A 26,996-nucleotide genomic window follows, 5' to 3' on the forward strand; every position below is an offset into this window, starting at 1 on the left:
GAAGTCTTCTACCCTTGTGTTGCATCAAGAACCTTATGTGTACAAAATTCTTAAAAAATTTAATATGTATGATTCAAAGCCTGTCTCTGTTCCTTTGGCTTCTCATTTTGTGTTGAGTAAAGATCAGTGTCCTCAAACCAAGTCTGATATTGATGCTATGAAAAAGATTCCCTATGCAAATGCTATTGGGTCAGTGATGTACTTGATGGTAAGCACCAGACCTGACATTGCTTATGCTGTGTCATGCCTCAGTAGATACATGTCTAATCCTGGCTCTGTGCACTGGGAAGCTGTGAAATGGCTTCTGAGATATCTTAAAAATACTGCAAAATATGGTTTGTGTTACTCTAAGTGTGAAGATGGTGTTTCCTTAACTGGGTTTGTGGATTCTAACTATGCAAATGACAGGGATAAGAGGAAGTCAACTACCTCCTATGTGTTCACTGCTTGTAGGTCTTGTATCAGTTGGAAATCCCAATTGCAGCAAATAGTGGCTCTATCCACTACAGAGTCAGAGTACATTGCTATCACAGAAGCAATGAAAGAAGCAGTTTGGCTAAAGGGAGTTCTCTCTGAACTGAAATTTCTGAAGTTATCTCCTTCTGTGTTTTCTGATTCTCAATCTGCAATTCAGTTATGTAAAAACCCTGTTTTTCATGATAGAACTAAGCACATTGATGTAAGGTTCCATTACATTAGGGACATAGTAGAAAAAGGTGAAGTTTTCTTGCATAAGGTCCATACAGATAAGAATCCTGCTGATATGGGTACAAAACCTTTGCCTGCTGAAAAACTTGTTTTCTGCATCAAATTTTTGCATTTTGATTTAGGTTAGATTGCATGTCCCGGGGTAAAGTCCTCAGTCATTTTACTTGCTTTGGTACAGCTGGTATATGACTTGAGGCTGGAAGTCCTCCTAGACTAATGGGTCTATCCCTTTGGTGTCTGGAGGCAGTGTGGTGGTTCCCCTGAGTGCAAGTGAACTTTTTTGTTCTTTAAAGCTAAGGGGGAATTACCTTGCAGGCTGTGATGATTATTTCACTTTAGCTTATAGCACAAGTTGGTTTCTCAGAATGAAGTCCAAGGTGGAGTATGTTGAATAAATTGGTGGACCTTCATTTGGGCTGGTTTTATCTTTGGCCCAGACGATGCTGTGTTGGGCTTGGCCCAAAACTAATTCTCACTCTCCAGATGCAGCCACGTGTACTCTCACCCGGATCAAGGCTTTCAGCCGTTGGATTGTGGTGTGTGCTTGTTATGTGAGAGGTGAGTCCATTCACTTCATTCATTCTTTTGAGATTCACTCTCTCTCTCACTCGAAGCTCTCCGAAAACTCTCTCTGTCTCTCTCTCTTTTCTGCTCTCTTCTCCGACGATTCTCCGGCGGTTTCTGTGAGATTTCTCTCGGTTGAAAGGGCTGTAGACCTTGCTACAGTAACAGTGAGGGCAACTACTTCGGTTGCCGGTGTTGGTTGAGAAATAGGGTTTCTGTCTTTGAGGGTTTCGGTGTGAGGTGTTCTCGGACGGTGTAGATCTGGGATGTAGGAGTCTGGTTGAGCTGGAATCTGGAGGGTGAGGTTAATCATCGGTTGATTCTGCTGTGCTCCTTTGGATCTGTGTTCTTGAGAATAGATTTGTGCTATCGGCGAGTGTCTGAGCCGAAGCAGCTTTTCTTCTGTGTTTTCTTTCATTGCATCTTGTGTTCTTACGTGTAACTGCTCCAGATCCGAAAGGATCTGTTTCTTGTAGTACTAATTCGTTTGTCAAGTGTGCAGGGTTGAAGAAGCTGAAGCTGGGAGTGAACTGTAATCTTGTGTAATAGATAGGTCTATTCGGTATTCAAGATTATTTGTAACTTTGATTGTAATATCAGTCGCATGGTTGGAGTTTGACTGAGCTCCCTAATGAAGAACAAAGAGGTCTTGGTAAATAGTGAATCCGACCCTAGTCTGATCCCTACAATATAAATATTAATATATGTATAAAAGTAGAGTGATTAATTTGAATGCAAAAATAATATGGGAGGGGGGCAGCCATCATCAGTCCACGAGTACCGAAAAATTATATTGAGTTCGGTCCTTCAATCCGTCGTCGGTTTATATATAGTTGTTTATACTTCACATCCATTTATTGAATCCGTCATTGATTATTTGTATGGTTAGCGAGCAAGTAAGTTGGGCTCCTTAGAAAATTTAGGGACGAGTAAGCTACATATTAAGATTTCTTTATTTCTTCGATGAAATCCAAACATATGGCATTTGTTTCCATTGAAAGATAATATCTCCTGGTGTAATTGAAAAACATTCAAAATTCAAATTTGATCTATAAAGGTAACATCTTCATAAATATTTAAGAACATTCAAAAGGTACCATTACCAATTCCATCAATGACACTCAAATGGTTGCCATAAAAGTACCAACCGTAAGTTTCTTCGGAGGCATCCTACCAATATAATTTTCCCGTCCCAACGACATTGAAACGGTGAGACAAGTTCATTTCTCACCCTAAATTAAAAAAAAAAATTGAAAAGAAGAGAAATGGGTCCAATTACCCAAAACGAGTGAAAAGGCGGCCCATTAGCGGGAAAGCCCAAACGAGCATACATAAGTGGATCGCGGCCAAATCACACACACGAACACGCACTTTAAGGTGAGAGAGAGGTACTGAGAGAGAAGGTGAAAAGGAGAGAGAAGGTGAAAAGGAGAGAGAAGAAATGTCGTCCAGCGCTGCGCAACCGTTTTGGAGAGCTGCCGGAATGACCTACGTAACCTACTCCAATCTCTGCGCCAGTCTCGTTAGGCAGTGTTTGAAGGAGCCTTACAGATCCGAAGCTATATCCCGCGAGAAGGTCCATTTCAACGTTTCGAAATGGGTCGACGGCAAGCCTGAGAAGCCAAGTAATTTTAATTTTTCTTCTTTTACTTTCAAAATAGTAGATGAATTTTGTGATTTGTTTTGTTTTATTCGATCAATTAGGTCTTTGGTTTTTTTGTTGATTGATTCGTTTCAGCTGTTGTGTGGCTTTATTAGGGCTGAGGTTGGCTGTGATTGATTTACAGCTGTGTGATGCGTGATTTTTGGATTTGGATATTTAGGTTTTTGATTTCTGATTGGATTGGAGTTTATGTTTTGCTGGAGTGGGCTTGAATCCGTAATGTACCTTAACAAAGTTGGGATAATTGGTTGGGGATGTGTAATGCCCTGTTGTTGAGAAGTGTTCTAGATAATATTTTATAGGTATCATAAAAAATGGTGTGTGCAAAATTTTATTAGGAAGTGACTCCATCTTTGATATTGTTTTTGTGATATGAAATTGTTGAATTAAATGTTTTTCTATCCTTTGTTTCTCCTTCGGTTTTTGTTGGCGGGTTTGAAGCTTCATTGTTCTCGAATATTTGTTTCTAAGATAACACTGTTTAATGTTCATTTAGCATGTCTTGATTTTTTCTTACTTGTCTATTACTGCTAATTCGTAGAGTCGCATTAAAACCTGAGCCATTAACCCCAATTTAAACTAGAAGAATATACCGTTTTCTTGAACATTAGCCCCTTTTAAGCTCTGTTTGTGTTGAGAAACAACACTGGTTCCTTGTTCAATGTAATTGATCTCCTCAATTTCTGTTGAGGCCTTTAGGTGTTTACTTACTTATTGCTGTAGTGTATGTCAGTTTCCTTTTAAGCCTATCAGGAAAAGAATTCATAAGGCATGGCTTGAAACAAATATGTACTATGTAGATTATTTATCGTGTTTCATGGCTGATTCATTGAGCTACAGTGGATATAAAGTGCAATTATCTGCTGGTCACTGTGAATTTGTAACAATTGCTGGATATATTAGATTAATACAACGATCAGATGTAACGCCAAATAAAGAGAATTTTTCCCATTTTCATTATGCTATAGCCAATATGTTAGACGTTAGAGCTTGTAGCAGATTAGCGTGGACACAGTGCAAATGACTATGGTCTCCATAACTAAATGCGAGAGATTTGTTTATCTTTCTTGGGTGTTTAAGCTATATTTTGTATATCAAATCTTCCTTGCAAGTTTGATACTGGAAACTCTAGTGCATGGAGTTGTATGTGTGATATGCTATCTTGTTGGCTGCTGATTTATAGTACTAGTTTTTTCAATCAGTAATCAGAAAAATGTGCTATATTCTAACTGGAGCTTTTTCGTTGCTTTTCAGCCATCCGCACCGACACTCCTGAATGAGGCTGGAGACCGGCATAAGAAGTTCCCTCTTTATCTTCAATGCCCCTTCAAGCTAAAGATCCCTTTTCTTATTCGTTTTTCTTGATACACAAACTATTCTGGCATTGTAATTCCCTGGCAACTTCACCTGTTCTTGTGATCTGAGTTTGATCCAAATGAACTGATAATAATGTGAATGCTGACTTAAGATTTTTGCTATGCTATTGCCAATCATTTGGTATTTATTTGATTGAATTCACTAAACATTGGTGCATTTTCTTTTCTTCCTTCTGGTGGAAAGTAGGCTTGAAAAGTTTGTTGCAATTATTGTTGGACAGATTGGTTGGCTTTATTCATTAAGTTTGTTTTCTTTCATTTTGTCTTGATTGTCAATTATGTTGTCACACATTTTTTTCTTCATTAAAGTTTGCTTTAAAGAGTGCACAAAAATGTATCTTTGTACCGTCAAAACTACTAAGGTAGAGTGTGGTATAGGTGAAGATGACCAAACTTTTAAGTTAGTTCACATATGATGGCGAAGTTTCCTTTAAACTAACTCCAAAAAGATGATTTTGAAGATGGGTTTGACAAAATTAAGAATATATTTGATACAAAATTGTGCAAGACATGATGAGATAGAATCAATATTTACTTAAAAAGAATATGATAGATTCATCATTTTTTTGAATAATGAGGAAAATATGACGAGGATAAACTATAATAATTGCATTTGTGAGTTTGAAAATCTGTGGAAAAATTAATCATAAAATTTGTATCAATCAATAGTATGAGTTTGAAAATCTGTGGAAAAATTAATCATAAAATTTGTATCAATCAATAGTATGAGTTTGAAAATCTGTGGAAATATTAATCATAAAAATTGAATCAATCAATAGTGATTAACAGATTAACAAAATATTTTTTATGTGTATTTTTTAATTCAAAGAAAAGTAAGAGCTGTTTCTTCGACAGCCCAACAAACGAACAAACTCGCTTTGGGTCGCCACCAAAACATTCCGCCAACCAAAACCAACTCCACTAAACCTCCCAATTTCAATGGCGAATTCAATCCCTAATCTCTTCTATACAGTATCCATCTCTTGATTTCTCACCAGTTTCGGATCGGAGCAGCAGCTGCCGGATCGGAGCCGCCGAATTGCGTCGAATCCTCTTTTGCTCAGCTTATTTCAGCCGATTGGTTTAGTTTAGGCTCGGTTAATTCGTTTTTTAAGTTAGTCTGTTTAGCAATGGCTTCGGCGAAATCGACTCGGTCAAGAGCGGCACACACTGGAGCGTCAGTGAAGGGAAATGTCAAAGACGGAGGGGTGAAATTTGAGGAAAATCTGAAAGTTTTCAAGTCTGATAACTTCGATGCCGATGGTTTTGTGCAGTCCAAGTGCCATTCGCTTAGCGAAAAGGTTTGTGGGGATTTTTTGTTGTTTTTATTGATGGACTGATTGGGGAAACGGAAAACTCCTGTTTTGGATTTTAATTTGTTTGGGAAAATATGCGTGAAAGTAAATACTAGGAGTATATGATAGCGATCGTTTGAAAATCATTGGTTAATGATTAAGGAAGACATTTTCATATTTTTAGGTGTTTCTTCTCTTGTTAAGTAGCATTGCAGTCGAAGGATTAGTTTCATATTTTACTTCATGTTATTATGATCTCAAAATTTGGTATTAATAGCTTATTTTATTGGTTCTATGGGAAACATAATATACTTGACATTTTTTTATTGTTGCTTTTGTTTTGATGTAGAGAAAGAATGTGAAATTTCGCAAACATACCAGAAAATAGGAATGATTGTTTCAATATATTTTCCTCTATCCCCGAATGTGAAATTCGTGTGGTGTTTGTAAGGTATTGAGGTTCCAAATTTTGAGCTGTTTGCTCTTACTAAAAATAGGTAAAGTAAAATGAGCAATTGTTGTGGGCAAATAAGAGAATCTGATTTCAGTTAAAGAGAAAATCTGATAGGAATAAAGCTTTAATCACCTCCAATACATAATGCTTCCTATAGGACCTATACCAGTTTTATTTTATATTGATTTATGTCTCATACTAACTGCCTTCACACCTGACTGACCATCACAGTCCATTTTCATGTGAAGTAGCCTAAAGTAACAAACCCACCGTGATCAACTTGATGCTCAGATTTTGATTTTTTCTTTCAGGCTTCATTAGGAAATGTGCGGTTGTGTTGAAAATAACAGTTTGAGCATTTTTTTTTTGCAGGAAATTAGACAATTGTGCTCATATCTTGTTGATCTGAAAAGAGCTTCGGCTGAAGAAATGCGCCGAAGTGTTTATGCGAACTATACAGCTTTTATTCGGTGAGTTCTTTGTGGTTATGTCAGGGTTGTTGTAACAATGTCTCCGCTCTGCCTTTGTTCTTATTTTTGTATAGAAGTATGATCCTTAGACTTCAACTGGAATAAAGCCATTGAAAGGCCTAAGATGCGGAACTACCTCTTTATTTGGATAGCTAAAAGCTAATTAGATAGATATTATTTAGGTATCGGAACTTTCTTAAAACAAAATCAAAATGTTGTCCAGCAAGTGGTCAAGAGCTGCTGCATGCAGCATGCTCATATCAACCAAATGGCTGCTAACCTCCTCATTGATGACGTGAAAAATAGAGGACTCCTGTGGTTCTTTCCTGTATTCCTCTTGATCAGGACACTTTTCTATAATCATAGCGTGCATCCAGCATGTCTTACTATTGAGTGCCTTCTGCTGAATGGATATTCAACATTGTAATCTAATAGTGTCTTTTTATAAAAACTGTAGTACTTCCAAAGAGATATCAGACTTAGAGGGCGAACTGTCATCAATGAGAAACTTGCTGTCCACTCAGGCAACACTGATTCATAATCTAGCTGAGGGAGTTCATATTGACTCTTCGTCTGACTCTGTTCCGGATGGTTCAGTGACAACTGGTTTGTCCAACGACGGAGTAGGAGAGCCTTCTGAGTTAGAGAAATGGTCAACAGAGTTTCCCGATTTCCTTGATGTATTGTTAGCTGAAAGAAGGATTAATGAAGCTTTAGCCAACCTTGATGAAGGTGAGCGGATTGTAGCAGAAGTAAAAGAAAAGAAGACTCTGTCTCCCGTCATGCTTCAGTCACTTCAGACTTCTATAAATGAACGTAGACAAAGGTTAGCTGATCAGCTTGCTGAAGCTGCCTGCCAACCTTCCACGCGTGGTTCAGAGCTTCGTGCATCAATCTCTGCTTTAAAAAAGCTTGGTGATGGTCCACGTGCTCATAGTTTGCTCCTTAATGCTCATTATCAGAGGTATCAATACAACATGCAAAGTCTCCGCCCATCAAACACATCATACGGTGGAGCATATACAGCAGCTCTTTCACAGCTTGTATTCTCTGCCATTGCTCAAGCAGCAAGTGATTCCATGGCTATTTTTGGCAAGGAGACGGCTTATAGATCTGAACTTGTCATGTGGGCCACAAAACAGACAGAAGCTTATGCACTTCTTGTCAAAAGACATGCACTAGCTTCGTCCGCGGCTGCTGGAGGATTGAGATCTGCTGCAGAATGTGTTCAAATAGCATTAGGCCACTGTTCCTTATTGGAAGCTCGTGGTCTTGCTCTTTGCCCTGTTCTTATAAAGCTTTTCAGACCCAGCGTTGAGCAAGCTCTGGATGCTAATTTGAAGCGAATTGAAGAGAGTACAGCTGCTTTAGCAGCTGCTGATGATTGGGAGCTCACATATCCTCCTAGCTCTGTGCGTTTATCCGGAAGAACCAATGCAGCCGTTTCTGGTAGTGCATTAGCACTTCAGCACAAACTTTCAAGTAGTGCTCACCGTTTCAATACAATGGTCCAGGTAAATTTTATTAGATTTTGTCATCTGTCAGTCCATGTTCTAGGATGGCTTGCTTATTCACAACCATTGTTCCATTTTCGTTTTCTTTTCTGGTTTCCAAACTCTCTTGAAAGGGTGTGTTGGCAACTTGATGTATTATTTCTTGTGCACTCAATACATTTGCCAACAAACTATCTTCAATAGTTCTCTTCTTCAAGATATTCTTCTGTGATGGTGCAAACCTTGATTTTAGTTATGGTGTTTTGTGTAGGATTTCTTTGAAGATGTAGGTCCCCTATTAAGCATGCAGTTAGGAAGTAGAACACTGGATGGCTTGTTCCAGGTGTTCAATTCGTATGTAAGTACGCTTATAAAAGCCTTACCTGCTTCAATGGATGAAGAGGCAGATTTTGAGGGTTCAGGAAATAAAATTGTTCAAATGGCTGAAACCGAAGCACAACAAATAGCATTGCTTGCCAATGCATCCTTACTCGCCGAGGAGCTATTGCCTCGTGCAGCAATGAAGCTTGCCCCACTAACTCAGGCTAATGATGCTCGTAGAAGGCCCATGGACCGCCAAAACCGTAGTCCCGAGCAAAGGGAATGGAGGAGGCGCCTTGTGGCTTGTGTGGACAGATTGAAAGATAGTTTCTGCCGCCAACATGCTCTAGAACTTATTTTCACGGAAGAAGGTGACAGCTATCTGACTGCAGGGACATACATAAATATGAATGGGAACCCAGACGAAATTGAGTGGATCCCTACTCCATTATTTCAGGTATACTTTACATGTTCAAGTTGATCAGTTGGCTTCCCTATCTCGATAAACTGTTTGCATAAAGGTGTTAATATAGAGCTGCACATTCATATATTGAATTCTTTACTCTATGCTTCCAGGATCTATACGCAAAGTTGAATAGGATGGCTAGTATAGCAGCAGATATGTTCGTAGGCCGGGAGAGATTTGCCACATTGTTATTAATGAGGCTCACGGAAACTGTCATTTTATGGCTTTCAGAAGATCAAACGTTTTGGGAAGACATTGAGGAAGGACCTAGGCCATTGGGTGATCTCAGTCTGCAGCAGGTTGGGAGATCTGATATCAGCTCTGTGATTGCTTCCTTTTTCCATGCCATTGTCTGTGTATTTACTCTCTTAATTCTTGCAGTTCTATCTGGATATGAAATTCGTCATGTGTTTTGCCTCGCAAGGCCGCTACTTGTCCAGGAACTTGCATCGTGTGGTGAATGATATTATAAATAAAGCAATTACTGCATTTTCGTCAACTGGCATGGATCCGTATAGGTAATTTTCCATAACTGTTTTCTCATGTTCATATTCGATTGAGCTTCTTGTCATTATTTATTTTGTGAATTAAGTTAATGAACATATGATAATTGGAGAGAGAGTAAAGTAGGAGAAAATATAAAGCAAAAAAGATTAAATGTGCTGATTATTGTCATAAAGAAAAATGACTCAACGACAATGAGATGATCGAAAAAGGAATAGAGTCATCAACTATGGTGGGACAGAGGAGTAGAAAAACTCGAGTCTAATGTTGTCGTCTATGGCCTGGCTTGCATAAGCATGACTGGTTTTGCTGTTTACAGTGTACTTCCGGAAGATGAGTGGTTCAACGAAGTCTGTCAAGATACGATAGAGAAGCTGAGTGGTCAACCGAAGAACGCCAACAGGGAGCGCGACCTCAACAGTCCAACTGCTTCAGTTTCAGCTCAATCTATCTCATCCATGAGATCTCATGGAAGTTCCTGAGCCAAAATTGTTACACAATCTGTACATTAGACTGCACATGGAAGGCTAGAACTATTCTTTATTTTTCTCAGCAGGGAAGCATTTTGAGTGTGTATATATATGTTGATAAGTATAGACTTAAATTTGCATAATTCTTTTGTGTTATATGTACAACCTCTTTCTTTTGTGCCTTAATTTTGTAATGCCACCACTCCAAAATTAGCAACTAGTTGGAACCGATGGTTGGTTTACTTGCAATCGACTATTGAAAATATGGACGGCAATATTTAAGTACTTTTTACAATAATTAACCCTAATTAAAATAATAAGATTGTGGTTAAGGAAATTCACTAAAATAATGAGATTTTACATTCATACAAGTACAACACAATTAAGAATCTTCATGCAACGACATGGAAAACACAATCAAATTAAAAAGGGATCTGAAGAGTCAGTTTCTGAGTAGAGTAACTTGAAAGTTGGGATTTGCCAAGCTTTCCAGCTCTTTGTTTGGCACCAAGAGCATAATTGAAAGTTTAAAGGATAGTTGTTCTTCTCCTTGTAATTCCTCTATCATTGTCTTTGCACTCTTCACCGCTGATGCACTGCAATAATCCATTGGGAAGTGAGAGCTTTCCATCGTCCAACATTCCAAACCGGAACAAGCAAGTGACAAAATTTTGAGACTCTGGAACTGGCCTTCAACTGTTTCCCATTTGTGTGTTCCAAACCTTCCCCCCGAACAACTCGAGCCATCTGAAGAAGGGGTAAGTAATGTACTTAGCTTTTCCAATATCTCTTCCATTTCACCATCATACATGTCAAGAGTTAGCTTCTTAAGAGAATGTGGAAAGCTAATCTCAGTGAAGAAAAAATAACCCTTCTCCAGAAGAAACACATTCACTGTGCAGCTAAGAGATTCCAGCTTTTGCAGACGGTCGATGTTATCAAGAGACTCAATTCTGAGTCCCAGTTTCTTGATATTGGGGACTCTACGAGCCATCATTTCATCACACTTGAAATTCGTTACTCCTTTGAGCGTTTGTAGATTCTCCATGATGACAATGCTGTCACTCGGAGGATTTGGGAGGCACAATGCTCCTCTATTAATGGACGTGCCTAAGTTGAGGCATGGTGCACGAACATTCCCGTTATCATGGTGATGGACAATTAATGTCTGTAGGCTCCAAAAGAAGGAAGTTGGTTGTGCACCTGGCCTTGAGAATAAACAACAAGAAGCCTCAAATTATCCAACCTAAACATATTTCTATGGGAATCCTTATCTCTTCGATAGAAATTATCACCACTTGCTCTCAACGTCCATTCCATGGCATCAAAGTATTTCTTCTTTGAAGTGCTTCCCGTAGTAAATACATGGCGTTGGCTACACATGCCTTGACGACAATGTTGCCCTACTACGTCATTAAATGTCTCATTTTCAGCTTCTCTCAAGCAAAGATTTTCCAACAACTTTCCCAGTGGGTACATCCATTTCGGCCCAAATTTTGCAATTCTTCATCGTATGTCCATTTCATGGCATGAAGGACTTTCTCCATTGAAGTGCATCGCGGAACACATACACGTTCTTCGACATTCGTGCCTTGAGTTCTATGTTGAGCTTCTCTCAACAAATCATGGATTTTCAAGTACTTCCATGTTTCCAGTTTTCCCAAACTTGTGAACAAGAAATAGATTTCTATCAACTAGTTCACTTAAGTACTCTTTTGCTATTGTTTCCAAACTCTTACCACTTACTGGTTTTGGAAATCCTTGGGAAACCCATAGCTTGATGACTTTCGAGACCTGAATTTCACTCTCCTCCTAAACATTCCCATATACAGAAAGCAAGGCTAAGATAAACTGGCAAATGGTTGTAGCTCAATTTCAGTATATTCAAGCATTGCTTGTCATTCTCCGAATTCACCAGTGAATTTAAGCTTCTCCTAACAGATTTCCAACATTCATTTGTTCGTTTCCAAAATACCACAACAATTGATAATGGGAGTCCTCTGCAACTCTCTACCCCCAAACAAAATTATGCAAAACATATTCCAGCTACTTACCTCATCCATAAATTTCATTTCAAGGCCATAATTGAGATCCCAAATTTGATAGCCTAGTTGTCAGTTGTCACCATTATTCAACTACCATTACCATATTCAGGAAAATAGCATTGTATCTCCTCCCCATGTCTCAATGCTCCACATATCATCCAACACAATAAGATACTACCTTTTATATGATAAACATTTGTGGAGTTTTAATCCTATTTCATCTTTGCTTAAATTACTCGATTGTCCCTCCTCTTCGATTTTATTATTATCAAGCAGAATGAAGAATTAAATTATTAATCTAGTTCTATCCTTTGGTTCTCCCTCTTGGAGAAACCGCCTATCTATGCTATTTTCCTCCCTTTATGCTCTCTTTTCATATAATATATTCAATAGGAATTAATCTCGTATTAATTCCTCTCTTTTCATATAATATATTCAATAGGAATTAATCTCATATTAATTCCTATCACCGTTTCAGTGAGAGTTTCAACTTGCTTTTTGTCCAATGAAATTGGAGGAGTAGGATGATTCTCGATCTGATCGAAAATCTGCATAAGAGAAACCAGAGCAGCATAAGCCGCCATTGATAAATTTCCTTCTTTTTTTTTGGTAAGAAAGTATTTTTTTTCAGGTTGCAGAAAATGTAGATCGAAGTTGAAGAAATGGTGATGGAATATGGACTTGAGTTGACTGAAGCAATAATTGTGGAAAGTGGAAACGGTAGAAATCTTCTCACATGGGTTAGTTACTTCTTGCAAAAAGGTTGAAAGTTGAAACCACATGCGTTAGTTATAGTTTAAAGTTTAAAGTTTAAACACGATGTTTCAGTTTTAATCTCGCCTTTTTTTTGGGGTTTAAACAGAGTGTCCACATGTTTAAATTCTATTGGTGCAGTAGAAGATGTCTCCGTCCCGGACTACTTGCACTTATTTCCTTTCTGGGCGTCCCAAGTTATTTGCACTCTTTTCATTTTTAGTAAAAATTATCACCTACAGCCGCAATTGTTGACTTTGCTATACACTCATTCCTTAATCTCCGTGCCGAAAAGAAAATGTGCGAGTAGTTCGGGACGGAGGGAGTATTAGTCAATTAATTGATTCCACATTTGTCTACTAGCCGGCATTTCTTCCTCTTTTTTTTACACTTTCATTCTCTGCCTCTCTCACCTTACAGTGTGAGAGAGAATTCAGTTGCGATTGTTGATATAGACTTGTTTGGGCTCCTTCTAATGGGCCGCCTTTATTGGATTTTTGTTCCGCTCCTTCTAATGGGCCGCTTTTCACTCAGTTTTCTCCTTCCTTATATTCAATTTTTTGCAGCTTAATAAGCTCTGATTAATCCCTCACAAAATGTTAAATCTTTGCAGGAATTTCTTCGCGATTCAAAGACCAAACACGCGTCGAATTAAGGAATTGTTTCCTTTCGAAGAGTTTCTTGTGCTCAAGGCAATACTGAAAGAAACTGCAGCCTTAAATTGCATGGATTTAAATATGCCCACCATCTGTTTGACTGGGTCCGCAACGAATTGGTAAAAGTCGTTGCAGAATACAAGTCAACTTTTTATATGTATCTTTGTCGTAGTATACTTTTGTCTATCTTAGACTCAGTAATACGCGTTGTCTGTGAGTTAATTTCACTGCTCCAACATCTTTGTCACTGCAATTCGATTCTGGAATTTCCTTGTTTGGAAAATTGATTTTATATATATAAGCTTTTGCAGCAGCTTATACGAACACCCTTTCCATAAATTGGCTTTCTTTACATATATACTTGACTTGTCTGAGCTGTCTCAGTCTTGATGCTTTTGCAATGCAGAATCCTTACTTCTTTTGCTTGCATATGCTTTTGTTTATGTGCTTTTGTGTTGACCCTTTGACCGGTTTCAATGAAACTGCTGTAAAGGCTAATGTTGGAGTGGTTCTTGATCTTGACACTGATGTTGGAAAGATTTGCAAAACTTGCATCTCTATGGCAATCGAAGATTTCTACTCCAACCGCAATTACAGCACCATGATCGAGCCTCATTTCAGAGACTCGAGGAGTGATGTTGTTGCTGCAGCTTCTGCAGGTAGAATTACACTTACTTGGATTCTTTAACTGTCAAATAATTAGATTATGTTCACTTGTATAAAGCTTAGATCCAAGTATTTAGGAAGTTATTAAACTCTGGTTCGGATTCAATTTGCAGCTATAGATTTGTTAAAGAATAATCAAGTGATGGCGATAATCGGGCCACAAAGATCTGTTCAAGCAGACTTTGTGATAGATATTGGTGACAAGGTGAAAGTTCCAATAATATCTCCCGCAACGAGCCCGTCTATATCGCCTAAAGAATCGTCATACTTCATAAGATCAGCTTGGTGTTCCTCTTCTCAAGTCGAAGCAATTGCAGCAATTGTGAAGAAATTCGGTTGGAAGGAGATTGTTTTTGTGTACGAGGATACCAACTACGGAAGCGGATTAGTGCCGTATATAACTGTGGATCTTCTTAAGAGCAATGCTTTGGTCTCACACCAGACTGTTATTTCCTCTGATGCCACAGAGGATCGAATCCGACAGGAGCTCTATAAGTTGACGAAGATTAGGGCGAGGGTGTATGTGGTTCATATGGTGCCAGACCTTGCATCCCGTTTCTTCAAGGTGGCGAGAGAAGCAGGGATGATGGGAAAGGGGTATGTTTGGTTAATTGCTGACGTGCTAACGAGTCTCTTGGATTCTATGGATCCACAGACAATGGAGGCCATGCAAGGTGTACTAGGTGTGAAGGCTTACGTTCCAGAATCTGTTAAGCTTAGAGACTTTGAAAAGAGATGGAGAAAGAGGTTTCGTAAGGAGAATCCAGAGATGGACAGAACAGAACTCAATGTTATTGGGCTGTGGGCTTATGACAGCATCACAGTTTTGGCAGAGGCAATTGAACGAGCTGGTGTGACATCCCCGCAATTCAATAGATCTATTGCTGGAGGAAATTTAACGGATTTGGAAGCAATGGGAACATCATTGTCTGGACCATCACTTATTGGTTGGATCAGAAACCACACGTCCAAAGGGCTGAGTGGTGATTTTAACATAAGTAACGGCCAACTACAGCCGTCTGCATTTGAGATAGTTAATGTGAATGGCAGAAAAGAAATCCCAGTTGGTTTCTGGAGTGAGCAATGTGGAATCTCAAGGGAGTTTATGCCAGATGATCATCAAGATGATTGCTCGAACGAAAAGGAAAATCTTGACCCCATTGTATGGCCAGGAAAAGAAAGTATAGTGCCTAAAGGGTGGGAAATTCCTCTGAATGGGCAAGAGTTGAAGGTTGGAGTGCCAGAAAAAAAGGGTTTCAATGAATTCGTTAAAGTTGAGACGAATGAAGAAACAGGTGATGTTCAACCAACAGGTTTATCCATTGATGTTTTTGAGAATGTATGGAATCATGGCCCAGTCAGATATATTTCCATCAATACAGAAGGTGGAGGTTATGATGAACTTGTTCAAAAATTAGTGGAGGGGGTAAAAGCATATGCCATTTTGTTACTTTTGTACTTTTGCGCTTGTTAATTACTGATTAAGCTAATTAAAACTCCTGTCAATGACGACAACAGGAATTTGATGCAGTGGTGGGAGATATTACGGTGACAGCCAACAGATCCCTATCCGCAGATTTCACATTTCCTTACACAGAATCTGGAGTTGGAATCGTTGTTCCAATCAAGCCTTACGAGAGGAAGAATGCTTGGATATTTATGAAACCTCTAACAACCGGCCTCTGGATAACCATTGGTGCGTTCTTTGTCTACACTGGATTTGTCATTTGGGTTCTTGAGCATCGCGTGAATAAAGCATTCCGCGGTCCACCTAAGCAGCAAGTTGGCATGATATTCTGGTTCTCATTCTCAACGCTTGTTTTTGCACACAGTAAGTCAAGAATTCTCGATACATATAGTCCTTAAAGACTCATTCTCTTCTTTATGATGCTCAACTAGTTCATAATAATAAACAGGGGAGAAAGTGAGGAGCAACTTGACAAGATTTGTGGTGATCGTATGGGTGTTCGTGGTGCTGGTTTTGACATCAAGTTATACTGCAAACTTGACGTCCATGCTAACAGTAGATCAACTGCAACCTAAAATCAACGATATTGATGACCTGATAAAGAATGGAGAGTATGTTGGCTACCAAACGGGCTCATTTGTTCATGAATTCTTGACAAAGAACCATATTCTTGTATCCGGAAGACTGAAAAACTACAGCACTTTGGATCAATTCCACGATGCTCTCTCCAACGGCAGCGCAATGGGTGGAATAAGCGCGATCATAGATGAACTCCCTTATATTCGGCTTCTCCTTTCCAAGCATTGCGACAAGTATACCATGATTGGTCCAATATATCCAACTTCTGGCCTTGCTTTCGTAAGTCCCATTTCTTCCACCATCTATCCATCTTGCTTCTAATTATTCAAGATTATTGACATAACAAGTTATGAATAAATCTCATTGAAAATCTGCAGGCGTTTCCAAAGGGTTCGCCACTAGTTTACGATGTTTCACACAAGATCCTGAACCTTAAAGAGGATAGAGAATTAATGGTGAGGATTACAAAGAAATGGCTTGGAGATGCAAAAGAATGCCCCAATGCCGATGGAGCTCTGAGCAAATCACAGAGCCTCAATATTGACAGTTTTCAGGGGCTCTTCGTCATTGCTGGGGTGTCATCAACGCTAGCTCTGGCTATATTCATATCCCGTTTCTTGTATGAGAATCAGTATGTTTTAGCATCTACTGCTTCGAGGAAGGAGAAGCTGCTTGGGCTTGCTAGAATTTTTACGAGGGAGAAAGATGTGTCGTCCTCATCCAAGGAAACGCAAAGTCCTGATCGTGGAGTCGGAGTTTCAGCAGCAGCAAGTCCAGCCATGAGCATTCCATGTGATCAAGATCAAGGGATGTTTTCACAAGATGAAGGATTCTCAACAGTAGAAATCTCTGTTAATCAACCTCCACAAGAGACTAATTCATGATAATGTATATTGTATATACATATAGATTCATTTAGGTTGAACTTAGTTTTAGGTTATTTTTTTTGTTTTAATTAAGTGGCATTTCTTTTAGACAAAAGAGTTCTCACATGATGTATAATTAGAGCATCCGAACTCTTTGCCACATGCAATATTCTTGTATGCGTTGGAATAAAATAATTTAAAATAATAGTAGAATGATATTTCTTGTAGATAAATTTGTGGGCTTAGGAGTTTGGACTATCTTGTCCAAGCCCCTCTATTTTATTTTTATTTTTATTTTTATTTTTATTTTTATTTTTTGAAACATGTTTATTTTCTCTGTTATTTTATTTTATTTTTTTGTAATTTATTTAATACAATTTCTTAACTTTTGAAATGATAGGCAACCTTAATTTGACTAACTGAATTGGTCAGAGTAGTAATTAACTTATACGTTATCCGCGGACCTATCTTTCTAATTTTTTACTCCTAATAAAATCTTCAATTTTACTTTAAAACTTGGGCCCATTATTTAAACTATTACTCTCTTCTTCTCATGGGATATTTTTATTCACACGAGTTTTAGAAAATAATACTCCAATAATAATTAAATTAGAGAGAACAAAGTAATAGAAAAATATTTATTACCATCATTTTTTAAAATTTATGAAAAAAGTGTTTCACTCATCGTGCAACGAAAAGAATAATAAATAGTACTACTACTTTAGTCCAGTATATATCAAATGACTGAAATATATCTCCTGATTTTCATCCACATTTGCAATTCCACAGAGAGAGTAAAATAAACTAAGTTAACTAAGTTGGAAAATTTCTCACTACTTACCGTTTGATCGAGGGAGTAATTTATAAATAATATTTTAAATATTTAGTCAAATATATGAAATGCATGAATTATATCACCAGGCTGTCATCCACATTTGCAATTCTAAAGACAGAGTAAAATAAACTGAATTTGTTAACAAAGTTGGACCATAGACCGAACTTCGTCTACACCAACAAAAAAATTGGTTTAATCTGTCACAGAATTGCAGTTTCTTCACCTAATGCGGGAAATTGGATTAATCCTCACAGAAAGTTGATTTCTTGCATGATTCATGGTTCAAGAATCAAACATGGGGCGAGTTAACTTTGCCCACCCCATGTTTGACTGTATTCCGAAAAGAGTTGGTAAAAGTCATTGTTGAATCTTCACTTACGAGGATGACACAAGTCGACATTTTAAATTACTACTTCTTTGTATAATTTATCATAATCTTAGTAATATGCGTTTTATGTGAATTTTTTTAATCCGTTTTGTGTATATTTTATCTCTGTCAATGCAGTTGGATTCTTGAATTCTCATGCTTGGAAATTTGTTTGCTATATATATAAGGTATTGCTGCTGCACTTTCACAAGCACATTGTTTTCATAGTTAGCTGCATTTACTTGATTCTTTTGCAATGCAGACTCCTCAATTGTTTTGGTTGCATATGCTTTTGTTTATGTGTCTTTGCATTGACCCTTTGAGTGGTTTCAATGCAACTGCTGCAAAGGCTAATGTGGGAATCATTCTTGATTTCGACGGAACTGTGGGGAAGATATGCAAGACTTGCATCTCTATGGCAATCGAAGATTTCTACTCCAACCGCGATTACAACACCATGATCGAGCCCCATTTCAGAGACTCGAGGAGTGATGTTGTCACTGCAGCTTCTGCAGGTATACTTACTTTTCCAATTCAAAGAGAAGCATTTCTTTTTCTTCGAGGGATTTTATGCAGCGTTTTTTAGTGTGTTCGAGAGAATAAAGTACATAGAGTGATGTTTCTCTAATGTGTCACTTTAAATGAGACATCCCGAAATAGAAAATGTGTCACTTTGAATGAGATAGAGAGAGTGTTGGATTTTGTTCACTTGTGTGAAGCATAGATTCAAGTCTCTTGGCAAGCTCCTAAGTTCTGGTTTGGATTCAATTTGCAGCTATAGATTTGTTGAAGAATAATCAAGTGATGGCGATAATCGGGCCACAAAGATCCATTCAAGCAGATTTCGTGATAGATATTGGTGACAAGGTGGAAGTTCCAATAATATCTACAGCAACGAGCCCGTCTGTATCGCTCAAAGACTCATCATACTTCATCAGATCAGCATGGTGTTCCGCTTCTCAGGTCAAACCAATTGCAGCAATAGTGAAGAAATTCGGTTGGAGGGAGATTGTATTTGTGTACGAGGATTCAACCTATGGAAGCGGATTAGTGCCATATTTGACTGTGGATCTGCTAAAGAGCAATGCTGTGGTCTCACAGCAAAGTGTTATTTCCTCTGATGCCACGGAGGACGGAATCCGACAGGAGCTCGGCAAGTTGATGAAGATGAGGACGAGGGTATTCGTGGTTCATATGCTGCCAGGCCTTGCATCCCGTTTCTTCAAGGTGGCGAAAGAAGCAGGGATGATGGGCAAGGGGTGTGCTTGGCTAATAGTTGACGTGCTAACGAGCCTCTTGGATTCTATGGATCCACAAACTATGGACGCGATGCAAGGTGTAATAGGTGTGAAGGCTTTCGTTCCAAAATCTGGTCAGCTTATTAAATTTGAAAAGAGATGGAGAAAGAGGTTTCATATGGAGAATCCCGAGATGGACAGAACAGAACTCAATATTTTTGGTCTGTGGTCTTATGACAGCATCACAGTTTTGGCAGAGGCAATTGAACGAGCTGGTGTTACATCCCCGCAGTTCAATAGATCGGTTGATGGAGCAAATTTGACAGATTTGGGAGCAATAGGAACATCATTGGCTGGACCACCGCTTGTTGGTTGGATCAGAAACCACACGTCCAGAGGGCTGAGTGGTGTTTTTAACATAAGTAACGGCCAACTGCAGCCGTCTGCATTTAGGATAGTTAATGTGAATGGCGGGAAAGAAATCTCAATTGGATTTTGGAGTGAACAATGTGGTATCTCAAGGGAGCTTAAGCCTTATGATAATCGAGATGATTGTTCGAACGGAAAGGAAAATCTTGACCCCATTGTATGGCCCGGGAAAGAAAATATAGTGCCTAAAGGGTGGGAACTTCTAGTGAATGGTGAAAAGTTTAGAGTTGGAGTTCCAGAAAAAATTGGTTTCAATGAATTCCTTAAAGTTGAAAAGAATGAAAAAACAGGTGTTGTTCAAGCAACGGGTTTTTGCATTGATGTTTTTGAGAAGGTATGGGAAAATATTCCGTATAGTGTCCCTATCGAATATGTTCCATTGGGTAGAGAATATAGGAGTTATGATGAAATTATGCAGAAGTTAGACGAAAAGGTAAAAGCATCAGCCACTTTGTTTCATATACTTTTGTATTGAACCTATTAATACTCTTTTCAATGATGTCAACAGGATCTTAATGCGTTTGTGGGAGATGTAACGGTCACAGCCAACAGATCCCAGTATGCAGATTTCACGTTCCCTTACTCAGAATCTGGAATTGCCATCATTGTTCCAATCAAGCCTAATGGGAGGAAGAATGCTTGGATATTTATGAAACCTCTAACAACCGGCCTTTGGCTAACCGTTGGAGCGTTCTTTGTCTACACTGGTTTTGTCATTTGGGTTCTTGAGCATCGCATAAATAAAGCATTTCGCGGTCCACCTAACCAGCAAGTTGGGATGATATTCTGGTTCTCATTCTCAACGCTTGTTTTTGCACAAAGTAAGTCGAGAATTCTGTGCACATCTCATTTTCTTCTTTATGAAGCTCAACTAGTTGCTCATATTCTAACAGGGGAGAAAGTAAGGAGCAACTTGACAAGATTTGTGGTGATCGTGTGGGTGTTCGTGGTGCTGGTTTTGACGTCAAGTTACACTGCAAACCTGACATCCATGCTAACAGTAGATCAACTGCAGCCTGAAATCAACAGTGTGAATGATCTGATAAAGAATGGAGAGTTTGTCGGCCACCAAATAGGCTCCTTCGTTAGTGAATTCTTGACAAACAACGGCATTGTTGAATCCGCGAGCCTGAAAAGCTACAGCAATGTGGATCAATTCCACGAAGCTCTCTCCAAAGGCAGCAGAAATGGAGGAGTAGGCGCGATTATTGATGAACTCCCTTACATTAGGCTTCTCCTTTCCAAGCACTGCGACAAGTATACCATGATCGGTCCAATGTATCCAATTTCTGGCTTTGGTTTCGTAAGTCCCATTTCTTCCACCATTGACCCCTTCATTCAAGATTTGTGACCTCATTGAAAATCTGCAGGCATTTCCGAAGGGTTCGCCACTGGTTTTTGATGTTTCACACGAGATCCTGAGGCTGAAAGAGGATAAGGATTTAATGGTGAGGATCACAAAGAAATGGCTAGGAGATGAAAAGGATTGCCCCAATGCTAATGGAGCTCTGAGATCATCTCAGAGGCTCAATCTTGACAGTTTTAAGGGGCTCTTCGTCATTGCTGGAGTGTCATCAACGCTCGCTCTGGCTATATTCTTGTCCCGTTTCTTGTATGAGAATCGGTATCTACTAGAATCTACTGCTTCAACGAAGGAAAAGCTTCTCAGGCTCGCTAGAATTTTTTCGAGGGAGAAGGATGAGTCGTTGTCATCCAAGGAAACGCAGAATTGTGATTGTGAAGTCGGAGTTTCAGTAGCAGCAAGTCCAGCCATGAGCATTCCATGTGAACAGGATCAACAAGGGATATTTTCATGATGAAGGATTCTCAAATCTCAACAGCAGAATCTCTGTTAATTAAGCTCCACAGGAGACTAATTCATGACTATATGTTTTTTCTAGTTTAATTGTAGTCACATTGTATAGGAATACAAGGAGTATATAGTTTATGGTTATTATTTAAAATAAATAACACTTATTTTAGGATAAAAGAGATCTTATACGTTGGACTATCACATATTGGGGAATAAAGGCCATTGCAATCCATCATGTATTGCTCATGAGAAATGTTTTTCTTTTTGTTGATAAAATTTAAATTTAGCTAACTTCGTGGAAATTGAAAAGCATATTTTCTAGAATTGGTCAGTGCCGTCAGCCATCAGCCAAACATGGGATGATACAAGTTTTAATAAAATAAAATTGATAAAAAAAACATTAAAAAAGAATTGAACCATAGTTTGGTAAAAATTGATAAATTGAAGAGTAATAAAAAAAGCTATTTTATATACAAAAAAAAAGACTATTGACTATAGACGGAGATAGTAGTAGATATCGTCCATCTACGAGGTGGATTTATCTATTTTTTTTAGTATTGAATTTCGATTTAATGTATTTTGAATTTGCAGCTAAAATTAAAACTCAAATTCTCTTATCTTTCAGATAAAATTTGTAATTTGAATTGTTATAGTATTTCTGCAGCTGTTATTATTTGTTAACAAACTAAATGATACAGAGTATTTCTGAAGATATATGCATGCCTCAACACCTCGCTACCATTTTATATATAATAAAACTGCATATATTTATATGAAAAATAAACATCGTACCAAGAAAAATGGATTAGATTGGGAAAACTTATTTTATTTGAGAGTTGACTGTAACACATATATTGTCATTTATAATTTGCTAATAAAGAATTGTAGTAGTATTACATGTAAGTTTCCAAAATCATGAAAAAATAAAATATAAATATAATGCGGTACACCTAATTGAATTTAATATTTTTTTAACATTATACTTTCGGATTTAATATTTTTTTAACAATATACTTTCGGTCTCCGTCGTTACTTGTCATTAATTTCTTTTTTGGTATGTCCATTAATATTTACCACACTTATTTTTGTTAATAGATTTCACATTCCACTAATTTATTATACTTAATTTTTTATAAAATTAATATAAAAAAGAATCCATATTTCAATAATATTTTCAACTCAGCTTTTTATTAGTACAATTTTTTTAAAATACATTTTTTAAAAACTAATGCCTAAGTCAATTTGTGACATTCAAGGTTGACGGAGGGAGTAAACTTGGAAATTTGAACAATACAATTAATTTATTACGGCGGCGTTTCATTTTTTTTTCTTAATAAACAGACTTTGGAAGCACTTGTATTTACTTAATTCAAAAATAAATAGTCAAATTAAAAACCAGGAATGATGAATATCACGAGGTAAATTTCACTAGCAAATTTTAGTTTAATCTTATACAAATACTGGAAATGGATTCAATCTCACACAGAATTTTAATTTTTTGCAGGAATACCTTCAAGGTTTGAGCATCAAAAATGCGAGGAATTTAGTCCACCACATGTTTGATAGGATTCCGCAAAGGATTGGTAAAAGTCGATATGGAATCATGACCTAAAAGGATTGCAAAAGTCCACATTTTATACGTATATCTCTGTATATGTTAGTAAAAGCGTTTTATGTGGATTTATTTCTCCGTTATATGTATATTTTATCTTTGCCACTACTCTACAATTTGATTCTTGAACTCCCATGATAGGAAATTTGTTTGCTAAGTAGTTTCTATATATATGCTTTTGCTGCAGCACTTTCACAATCACAAACACACTGCTTTTTCATAATTAGCTTTCTTAACAAATACTCACTTGTCTCAGTTGCTTTTGCAATGCAGAATCCACACTTGTTTTGGTTGCATATGCTTTTGTTTATGTGCCTTTGCATTGACCCTTTGAGTGGCTTCAATGCAACTGCTGCAAAGGCTAATGTAGGAATCATTCTTGATCTCGACGGAACTATGGGGAAGATATGCAAGACTTGCATCTCTATGGCAATCGAAGATTTCTACTCCAACCGCGATTACAACACCATGATCGAGCCTCATTTCAGAGATTCGAGGAGTGATGTTGTTACTGCAGCTTCTGCAGGTATACTTACTCTTACTCAGATTCTTCAAATCTCAAATAAGATTAAACTTATTAGATTGTTCTCACTTGTATAAAGCTTAGATTCAAGTCTTTGGGAAAGCTTCTTATTTCTGGTATGGATTTGATTTGCAGCTATAGATTTGTTAAAGAATACTCAAGTGATGGCGATAATCGGGCCACAAAGATCCATTCAAGCAGATTTTGTGATAGATATTGGTGACAAGGTGGAAGTTCCAATAATATCTACAGCAACGAGCCCGTCTGTATCCCTGAAAAACACATCGTACTTCATCAGATCAGCGTGGTCTTCCTCTTCTCAGGTCAAACCAATTGCAGCAATTGTGAAGAAATTCGGATGGAGGGAGGTTGTTTTTGTGTACGAGGATTCAACCTATGGAAGCGGATTAGTGCCGTATTTGACTGTGGATCTGCTAAAGAGCAATGCTGTGATCTCACAGCAAAGCGTTATTTCTTCTGATGCCACGGAGAATCAAATCCGACAGGAGCTCGGCAAGCTGATGAAGATGAGGACGAGGGTGTTCGTGGTTCATATGCTGCCAGGCCTTGCATCCCGTTTCTTCAAGGTGGCGAAAGAAGCAGGGATGATGGGAAAGGGGTATGCTTGGCTAATAGCTGACGTGCTAACGAGTCTCTTGGATTCTATGAATCCACAGACTATGGAGGCAATGCAAGGTGTAATTGGTGTGAAGGCTTACGTTCCAAAATCTGTTGAGCTTATTAACTTTGAAAAGAGATGGAGAAAGAGGTTTCATATGGAGAATCCAGAGATGGACAGAACAGAACTCAATATTTTTGGTCTGTGGTCTTATGACAGCATCGCAGTTTTGGCAGAGGCAATTGAACGAGCTGGTGTGACATCCCCGCAGTTCAATAGATCGGTTGATGGAGCAAATTTGACAGATTTGGGAGCAATAGGAACATCATTGGCTGGGCCACCACTTGTTGGTTGGATCAGAAACCACACGTCCAGAGGGCTGAGTGGTGTTTTCAACATAAGTAACGGCCAACTGCAGCCGTCTGCATTTTGGATAGTTAATGTGAATGGCGGGAAAGAAATCTCAATTGGATTTTGGAGTGAACAATGTGGTATCTCAAGGGAGCTTAAGCCTTATGATCATCGAGATGATTGTTTGACCGGAAAGGAAAATCTTGACCCCATTGTATGGCCCGGGAAAGAAAATATAGTGCCTAAAGGGTGGGAATTTCCTGTGAATGGTGAAAAGTTTAGAGTTGGAGTTACAGCAAAAAATGGTTTCAATGAATTCCTTAAAGTTGAAAATAATGAAGAAACAGGAGTTGTTCAAGCAACGGGTTTTTGCATTGATGTTTTTGAGAAGGTGTGGGAAAATATTCCGTATAGTGTCCCTATCGAATATGTTGCATTGGGTAGAGAATATAGGAGTAATGATGAAATTATGCAGAAGTTAGACGAAAAGGTAAAAGCATCAGCCACTTTGTTTCATATACTTTTGTCTTGAACCTACTAATACTCTTTTCAATGATGACAACAGGATCTTGATGCATTCGTGGCAGACATAACGGTCACAGCTAGCAGATCCAAGTACATAGATTTTACGTTCCCTTACTCAGAATCGGGAGTTGGCATTGTTGTTCCTATCAAGCCTAACGGGAGGAAGAATGCTTGGATATTTATGAAACCTCTAACAACCGGCCTTTGGCTAACCGTTGGAGCGTTCTTTGTCTACACTGGTTTTGTCATTTGGGTTCTTGAGCATCGCGTAAATAAAGCATTTCGCGGTCCACCTAACCAGCAAGTTGGGATGATATTCTGGTTCTCATTCTCAACGTTTGTTTTTGCTCAAAGTAAGTCGAGAATTCTGTGTACATCTCATTTTCTTCTTTATGAAGCTCAACTAGTTGCTCATATTCTAACAGGGGAGAAAGTAAGGAGCAACTTGACAAGATTTGTGGTGATCGTGTGGGTGTTCGTGGTGCTGGTTTTGACGTCAAGTTACACTGCAAACCTGACATCCATGCTAACAGTAGATCAACTGCAGCCTAAAATCAGCAATGTGAATGATCTGATAAAGAATGGAGAGTTTGTCGGCCACCAAATAGGCTCCTTCGTTAGTGAATTCTTGACAAACAACGGCATTGTTGAATCCGCGAGCCTGAAAAGCTACAGCAATGTGGATCAATTCCACGAAGCTCTCTCCAAAGGCAGCAGAAATGGAGGAGTAGGCGCGATTATTGATGAACTCCCTTACATTAGGCTTCTCCTTTCCAAGCACTGCGACAAGTATACCATGATCGGTCCAATCTATCCAACTTCTGCCTTTGGTTTCGTAAGTCCCATTTCTTCCACCATTCACCCCTTCATTCAAGATTTGTGACCTCATTGAAAATCTGCAGGCATTTCCGAAGGGCTCGCCACTGGTTTTTGATGTTTCACGTGAGATCCTGAGGCTGAAAGAGGATACGGATTTAATGGTGAGGATCACAGAGAAATGGCTAGGAGATGAAAAGGATTGCCCCAATGCTAATGGAGCTCTGAGCAAATCTCAGAGGCTCAATCTTGACAGTTTTAAGGGGCTCTTCGTCATTGCCGGAGTGTCATCAACGCTCTCTCTGGCTATATTCTTGTCCCGTTTCTTGTATGAGAATCGGTATCTACTAGAATCTACTGCTTCAACGAAGGAAAAGCTTCTCGGGCTCGCTAGAATTTTTTCGAGGGAGAAGGATGAGTCGTTGTCATCCAAGGAAACGCGGAGTCCTGATCGTGAAGTCGGAGTTTCAGCAGCAGCAAGTCCAGCCATGAGCATTCCATGTGAAAAATATCAAGAAGGGATGTTTTCACAAGATGAAGGATTCTTGAATCTCAACAGTAGAAATCTCTGTTAAATAACCTCCACAGGAGACTAATTCTTGACTATATGTTTTTTCTTCTTTAATTGTAGTCACATTGTATATAAATAACACTTATTTTAGGATAAAAGAGATCTTATATGTTGTATCCATATAGGGGAATAAAGGCCATTGCAATCCATCATGTATTGCTCATGAGAAATTTTTTTCTTTTTTGTTGATAAAATTTAAATTTAGCTAACTTCGTGGAAATTGAAAAGCATATTTTCTAGAATTGGTCAGTGCCGTTAGCCATCAGCCAAACATTGGATGATACAATAAAATTTTGATAAAGTTAAAAAATAAAAAAAAGAATTGAACCATTATTTGTTGAAAGTTGATAAATTGAAGAGTAATATTCTTGAAATCCGAACTCTTTGAAATATTCTTGTAGTTGTTGGAATAAAATAATTTAAAGGAATATGATAATTCTTGTAGCATGTTGATTTTTTTGAATAAACTTTGTGGGCTTT

General features: G+C 38.3%; 4 protein-coding genes across 8 annotated transcripts; all 4 read left to right on the forward strand.

The window, feature by feature from the left end:
* Positions 1-5,162: 5,162 nt before the first annotated feature.
* Positions 5,163-9,970, forward strand: LOC121766341 (exocyst complex component EXO84B-like). The gene is made up of 7 exons (XM_042162606.1): positions 5,163-5,612; positions 6,433-6,530; positions 6,988-8,044; positions 8,295-8,801; positions 8,921-9,109; positions 9,192-9,328; positions 9,634-9,970. The coding sequence occupies exons 1-7, from the start codon at positions 5,442-5,444 to the stop codon at positions 9,794-9,796; spliced, it is 2,322 nt and encodes a 773-aa protein (XP_042018540.1). The 5' UTR covers positions 5,163-5,441; the 3' UTR covers positions 9,797-9,970.
* Positions 9,971-12,027: 2,057 nt separating this feature from the next.
* On the forward strand, positions 12,028-17,050 carry LOC121769297 (glutamate receptor 2.8-like). 2 transcript variants are annotated; one of them, XM_042166056.1, is made up of 6 exons: positions 12,028-12,569; positions 13,196-13,897; positions 14,018-15,330; positions 15,423-15,735; positions 15,821-16,230; positions 16,329-17,050. In XM_042166056.1, exons 2-6 carry the CDS (start codon positions 13,639-13,641, stop codon positions 16,833-16,835), a joined length of 2,802 nt encoding a protein of 933 aa, XP_042021990.1. In that variant the 5' UTR covers positions 12,028-12,569; positions 13,196-13,638; the 3' UTR covers positions 16,836-17,050. The 2 variants fall into 2 exon arrangements, with proteins under 2 accessions (XP_042021990.1, XP_042021991.1); XM_042166057.1 differs by having other exon boundaries at positions 12,028-12,549.
* Positions 17,051-17,811: 761 nt separating this feature from the next.
* On the forward strand, positions 17,812-21,680 carry LOC121767421 (glutamate receptor 2.8-like). Of its 2 annotated transcripts, none has more exons than XM_042163685.1 (7): positions 17,812-18,002; positions 18,158-18,207; positions 18,282-18,534; positions 18,795-20,119; positions 20,195-20,507; positions 20,580-20,989; positions 21,057-21,680. In XM_042163685.1, exons 1-7 carry the CDS (start codon positions 17,930-17,932, stop codon positions 21,501-21,503), a joined length of 2,871 nt encoding a protein of 956 aa, XP_042019619.1. In that variant the 5' UTR covers positions 17,812-17,929; the 3' UTR covers positions 21,504-21,680. The 2 variants fall into 2 exon arrangements, with proteins under 2 accessions (XP_042019619.1, XP_042019620.1); XM_042163686.1 differs by having other exon boundaries at positions 18,369-18,534.
* Positions 21,681-22,881: 1,201 nt separating this feature from the next.
* On the forward strand, positions 22,882-26,659 carry LOC121767655 (glutamate receptor 2.8-like). 3 transcript variants are annotated; one of them, XM_042163985.1, is made up of 7 exons: positions 22,882-22,917; positions 23,004-23,082; positions 23,385-23,637; positions 23,770-25,094; positions 25,170-25,482; positions 25,555-25,964; positions 26,032-26,659. In XM_042163985.1, exons 3-7 carry the CDS (start codon positions 23,409-23,411, stop codon positions 26,518-26,520), a joined length of 2,766 nt encoding a protein of 921 aa, XP_042019919.1. In that variant the 5' UTR covers positions 22,882-22,917; positions 23,004-23,082; positions 23,385-23,408; the 3' UTR covers positions 26,521-26,659. The 3 variants fall into 3 exon arrangements, with proteins under 3 accessions (XP_042019919.1, XP_042019920.1, XP_042019918.1); XM_042163986.1 differs by lacking the exon at positions 22,882-22,917 and having other exon boundaries at positions 22,960-23,082; XM_042163984.1 differs by lacking the exons at positions 22,882-22,917; positions 23,004-23,082 and having other exon boundaries at positions 23,309-23,637.
* The last annotated feature ends 337 nt before the right edge of the window (positions 26,660-26,996 follow it).

This window comes from Salvia splendens, chromosome 15, assembly GCF_004379255.2.
Source record: "Salvia splendens isolate huo1 chromosome 15, SspV2, whole genome shotgun sequence".
In the NCBI taxonomy this organism is placed as follows: domain Eukaryota; kingdom Viridiplantae; phylum Streptophyta; class Magnoliopsida; order Lamiales; family Lamiaceae; genus Salvia; species Salvia splendens.

Bases quoted from the DNA above. Each gene is read 5' to 3' on its own strand.
- LOC121766341 (XM_042162606.1), top strand. From the start codon at position 5,442: ATGGCTTCGGCGAAATCGACTCGGTCAAGAGCGGCACACACTGGAGCG. The intron at 8,802-8,920 runs GTATACTTTACA...CTATGCTTCCAG, and splicing joins TCCCTACTCCATTATTTCAG to GATCTATACGCAAAGTTGAA. The intron at 9,110-9,191 runs GTTGGGAGATCT...TAATTCTTGCAG, and splicing joins GTGATCTCAGTCTGCAGCAG to TTCTATCTGGATATGAAATT.
- LOC121769297 (XM_042166056.1), top strand. From the start codon at position 13,639: ATGCAGAATCCTTACTTCTTTTGCTTGCATATGCTTTTGTTTATGTGC. The intron at 13,898-14,017 runs GTAGAATTACAC...TTCAATTTGCAG, and splicing joins TGTTGCTGCAGCTTCTGCAG to CTATAGATTTGTTAAAGAAT. The intron at 15,331-15,422 runs GTAAAAGCATAT...TGACGACAACAG, and splicing joins TTCAAAAATTAGTGGAGGGG to GAATTTGATGCAGTGGTGGG.
- LOC121767421 (XM_042163685.1), top strand. From the start codon at position 17,930: ATGGTTCAAGAATCAAACATGGGGCGAGTTAACTTTGCCCACCCCATG. The intron at 18,208-18,281 runs GTATTGCTGCTG...TTTGCAATGCAG, and splicing joins TTGTTTGCTATATATATAAG to ACTCCTCAATTGTTTTGGTT. The intron at 20,120-20,194 runs GTAAAAGCATCA...TGATGTCAACAG, and splicing joins TGCAGAAGTTAGACGAAAAG to GATCTTAATGCGTTTGTGGG.
- LOC121767655 (XM_042163984.1), top strand. From the start codon at position 23,379: ATGCAGAATCCACACTTGTTTTGGTTGCATATGCTTTTGTTTATGTGC. The intron at 23,638-23,769 runs GTATACTTACTC...TTTGATTTGCAG, and splicing joins TGTTACTGCAGCTTCTGCAG to CTATAGATTTGTTAAAGAAT. The intron at 25,095-25,169 runs GTAAAAGCATCA...TGATGACAACAG, and splicing joins TGCAGAAGTTAGACGAAAAG to GATCTTGATGCATTCGTGGC.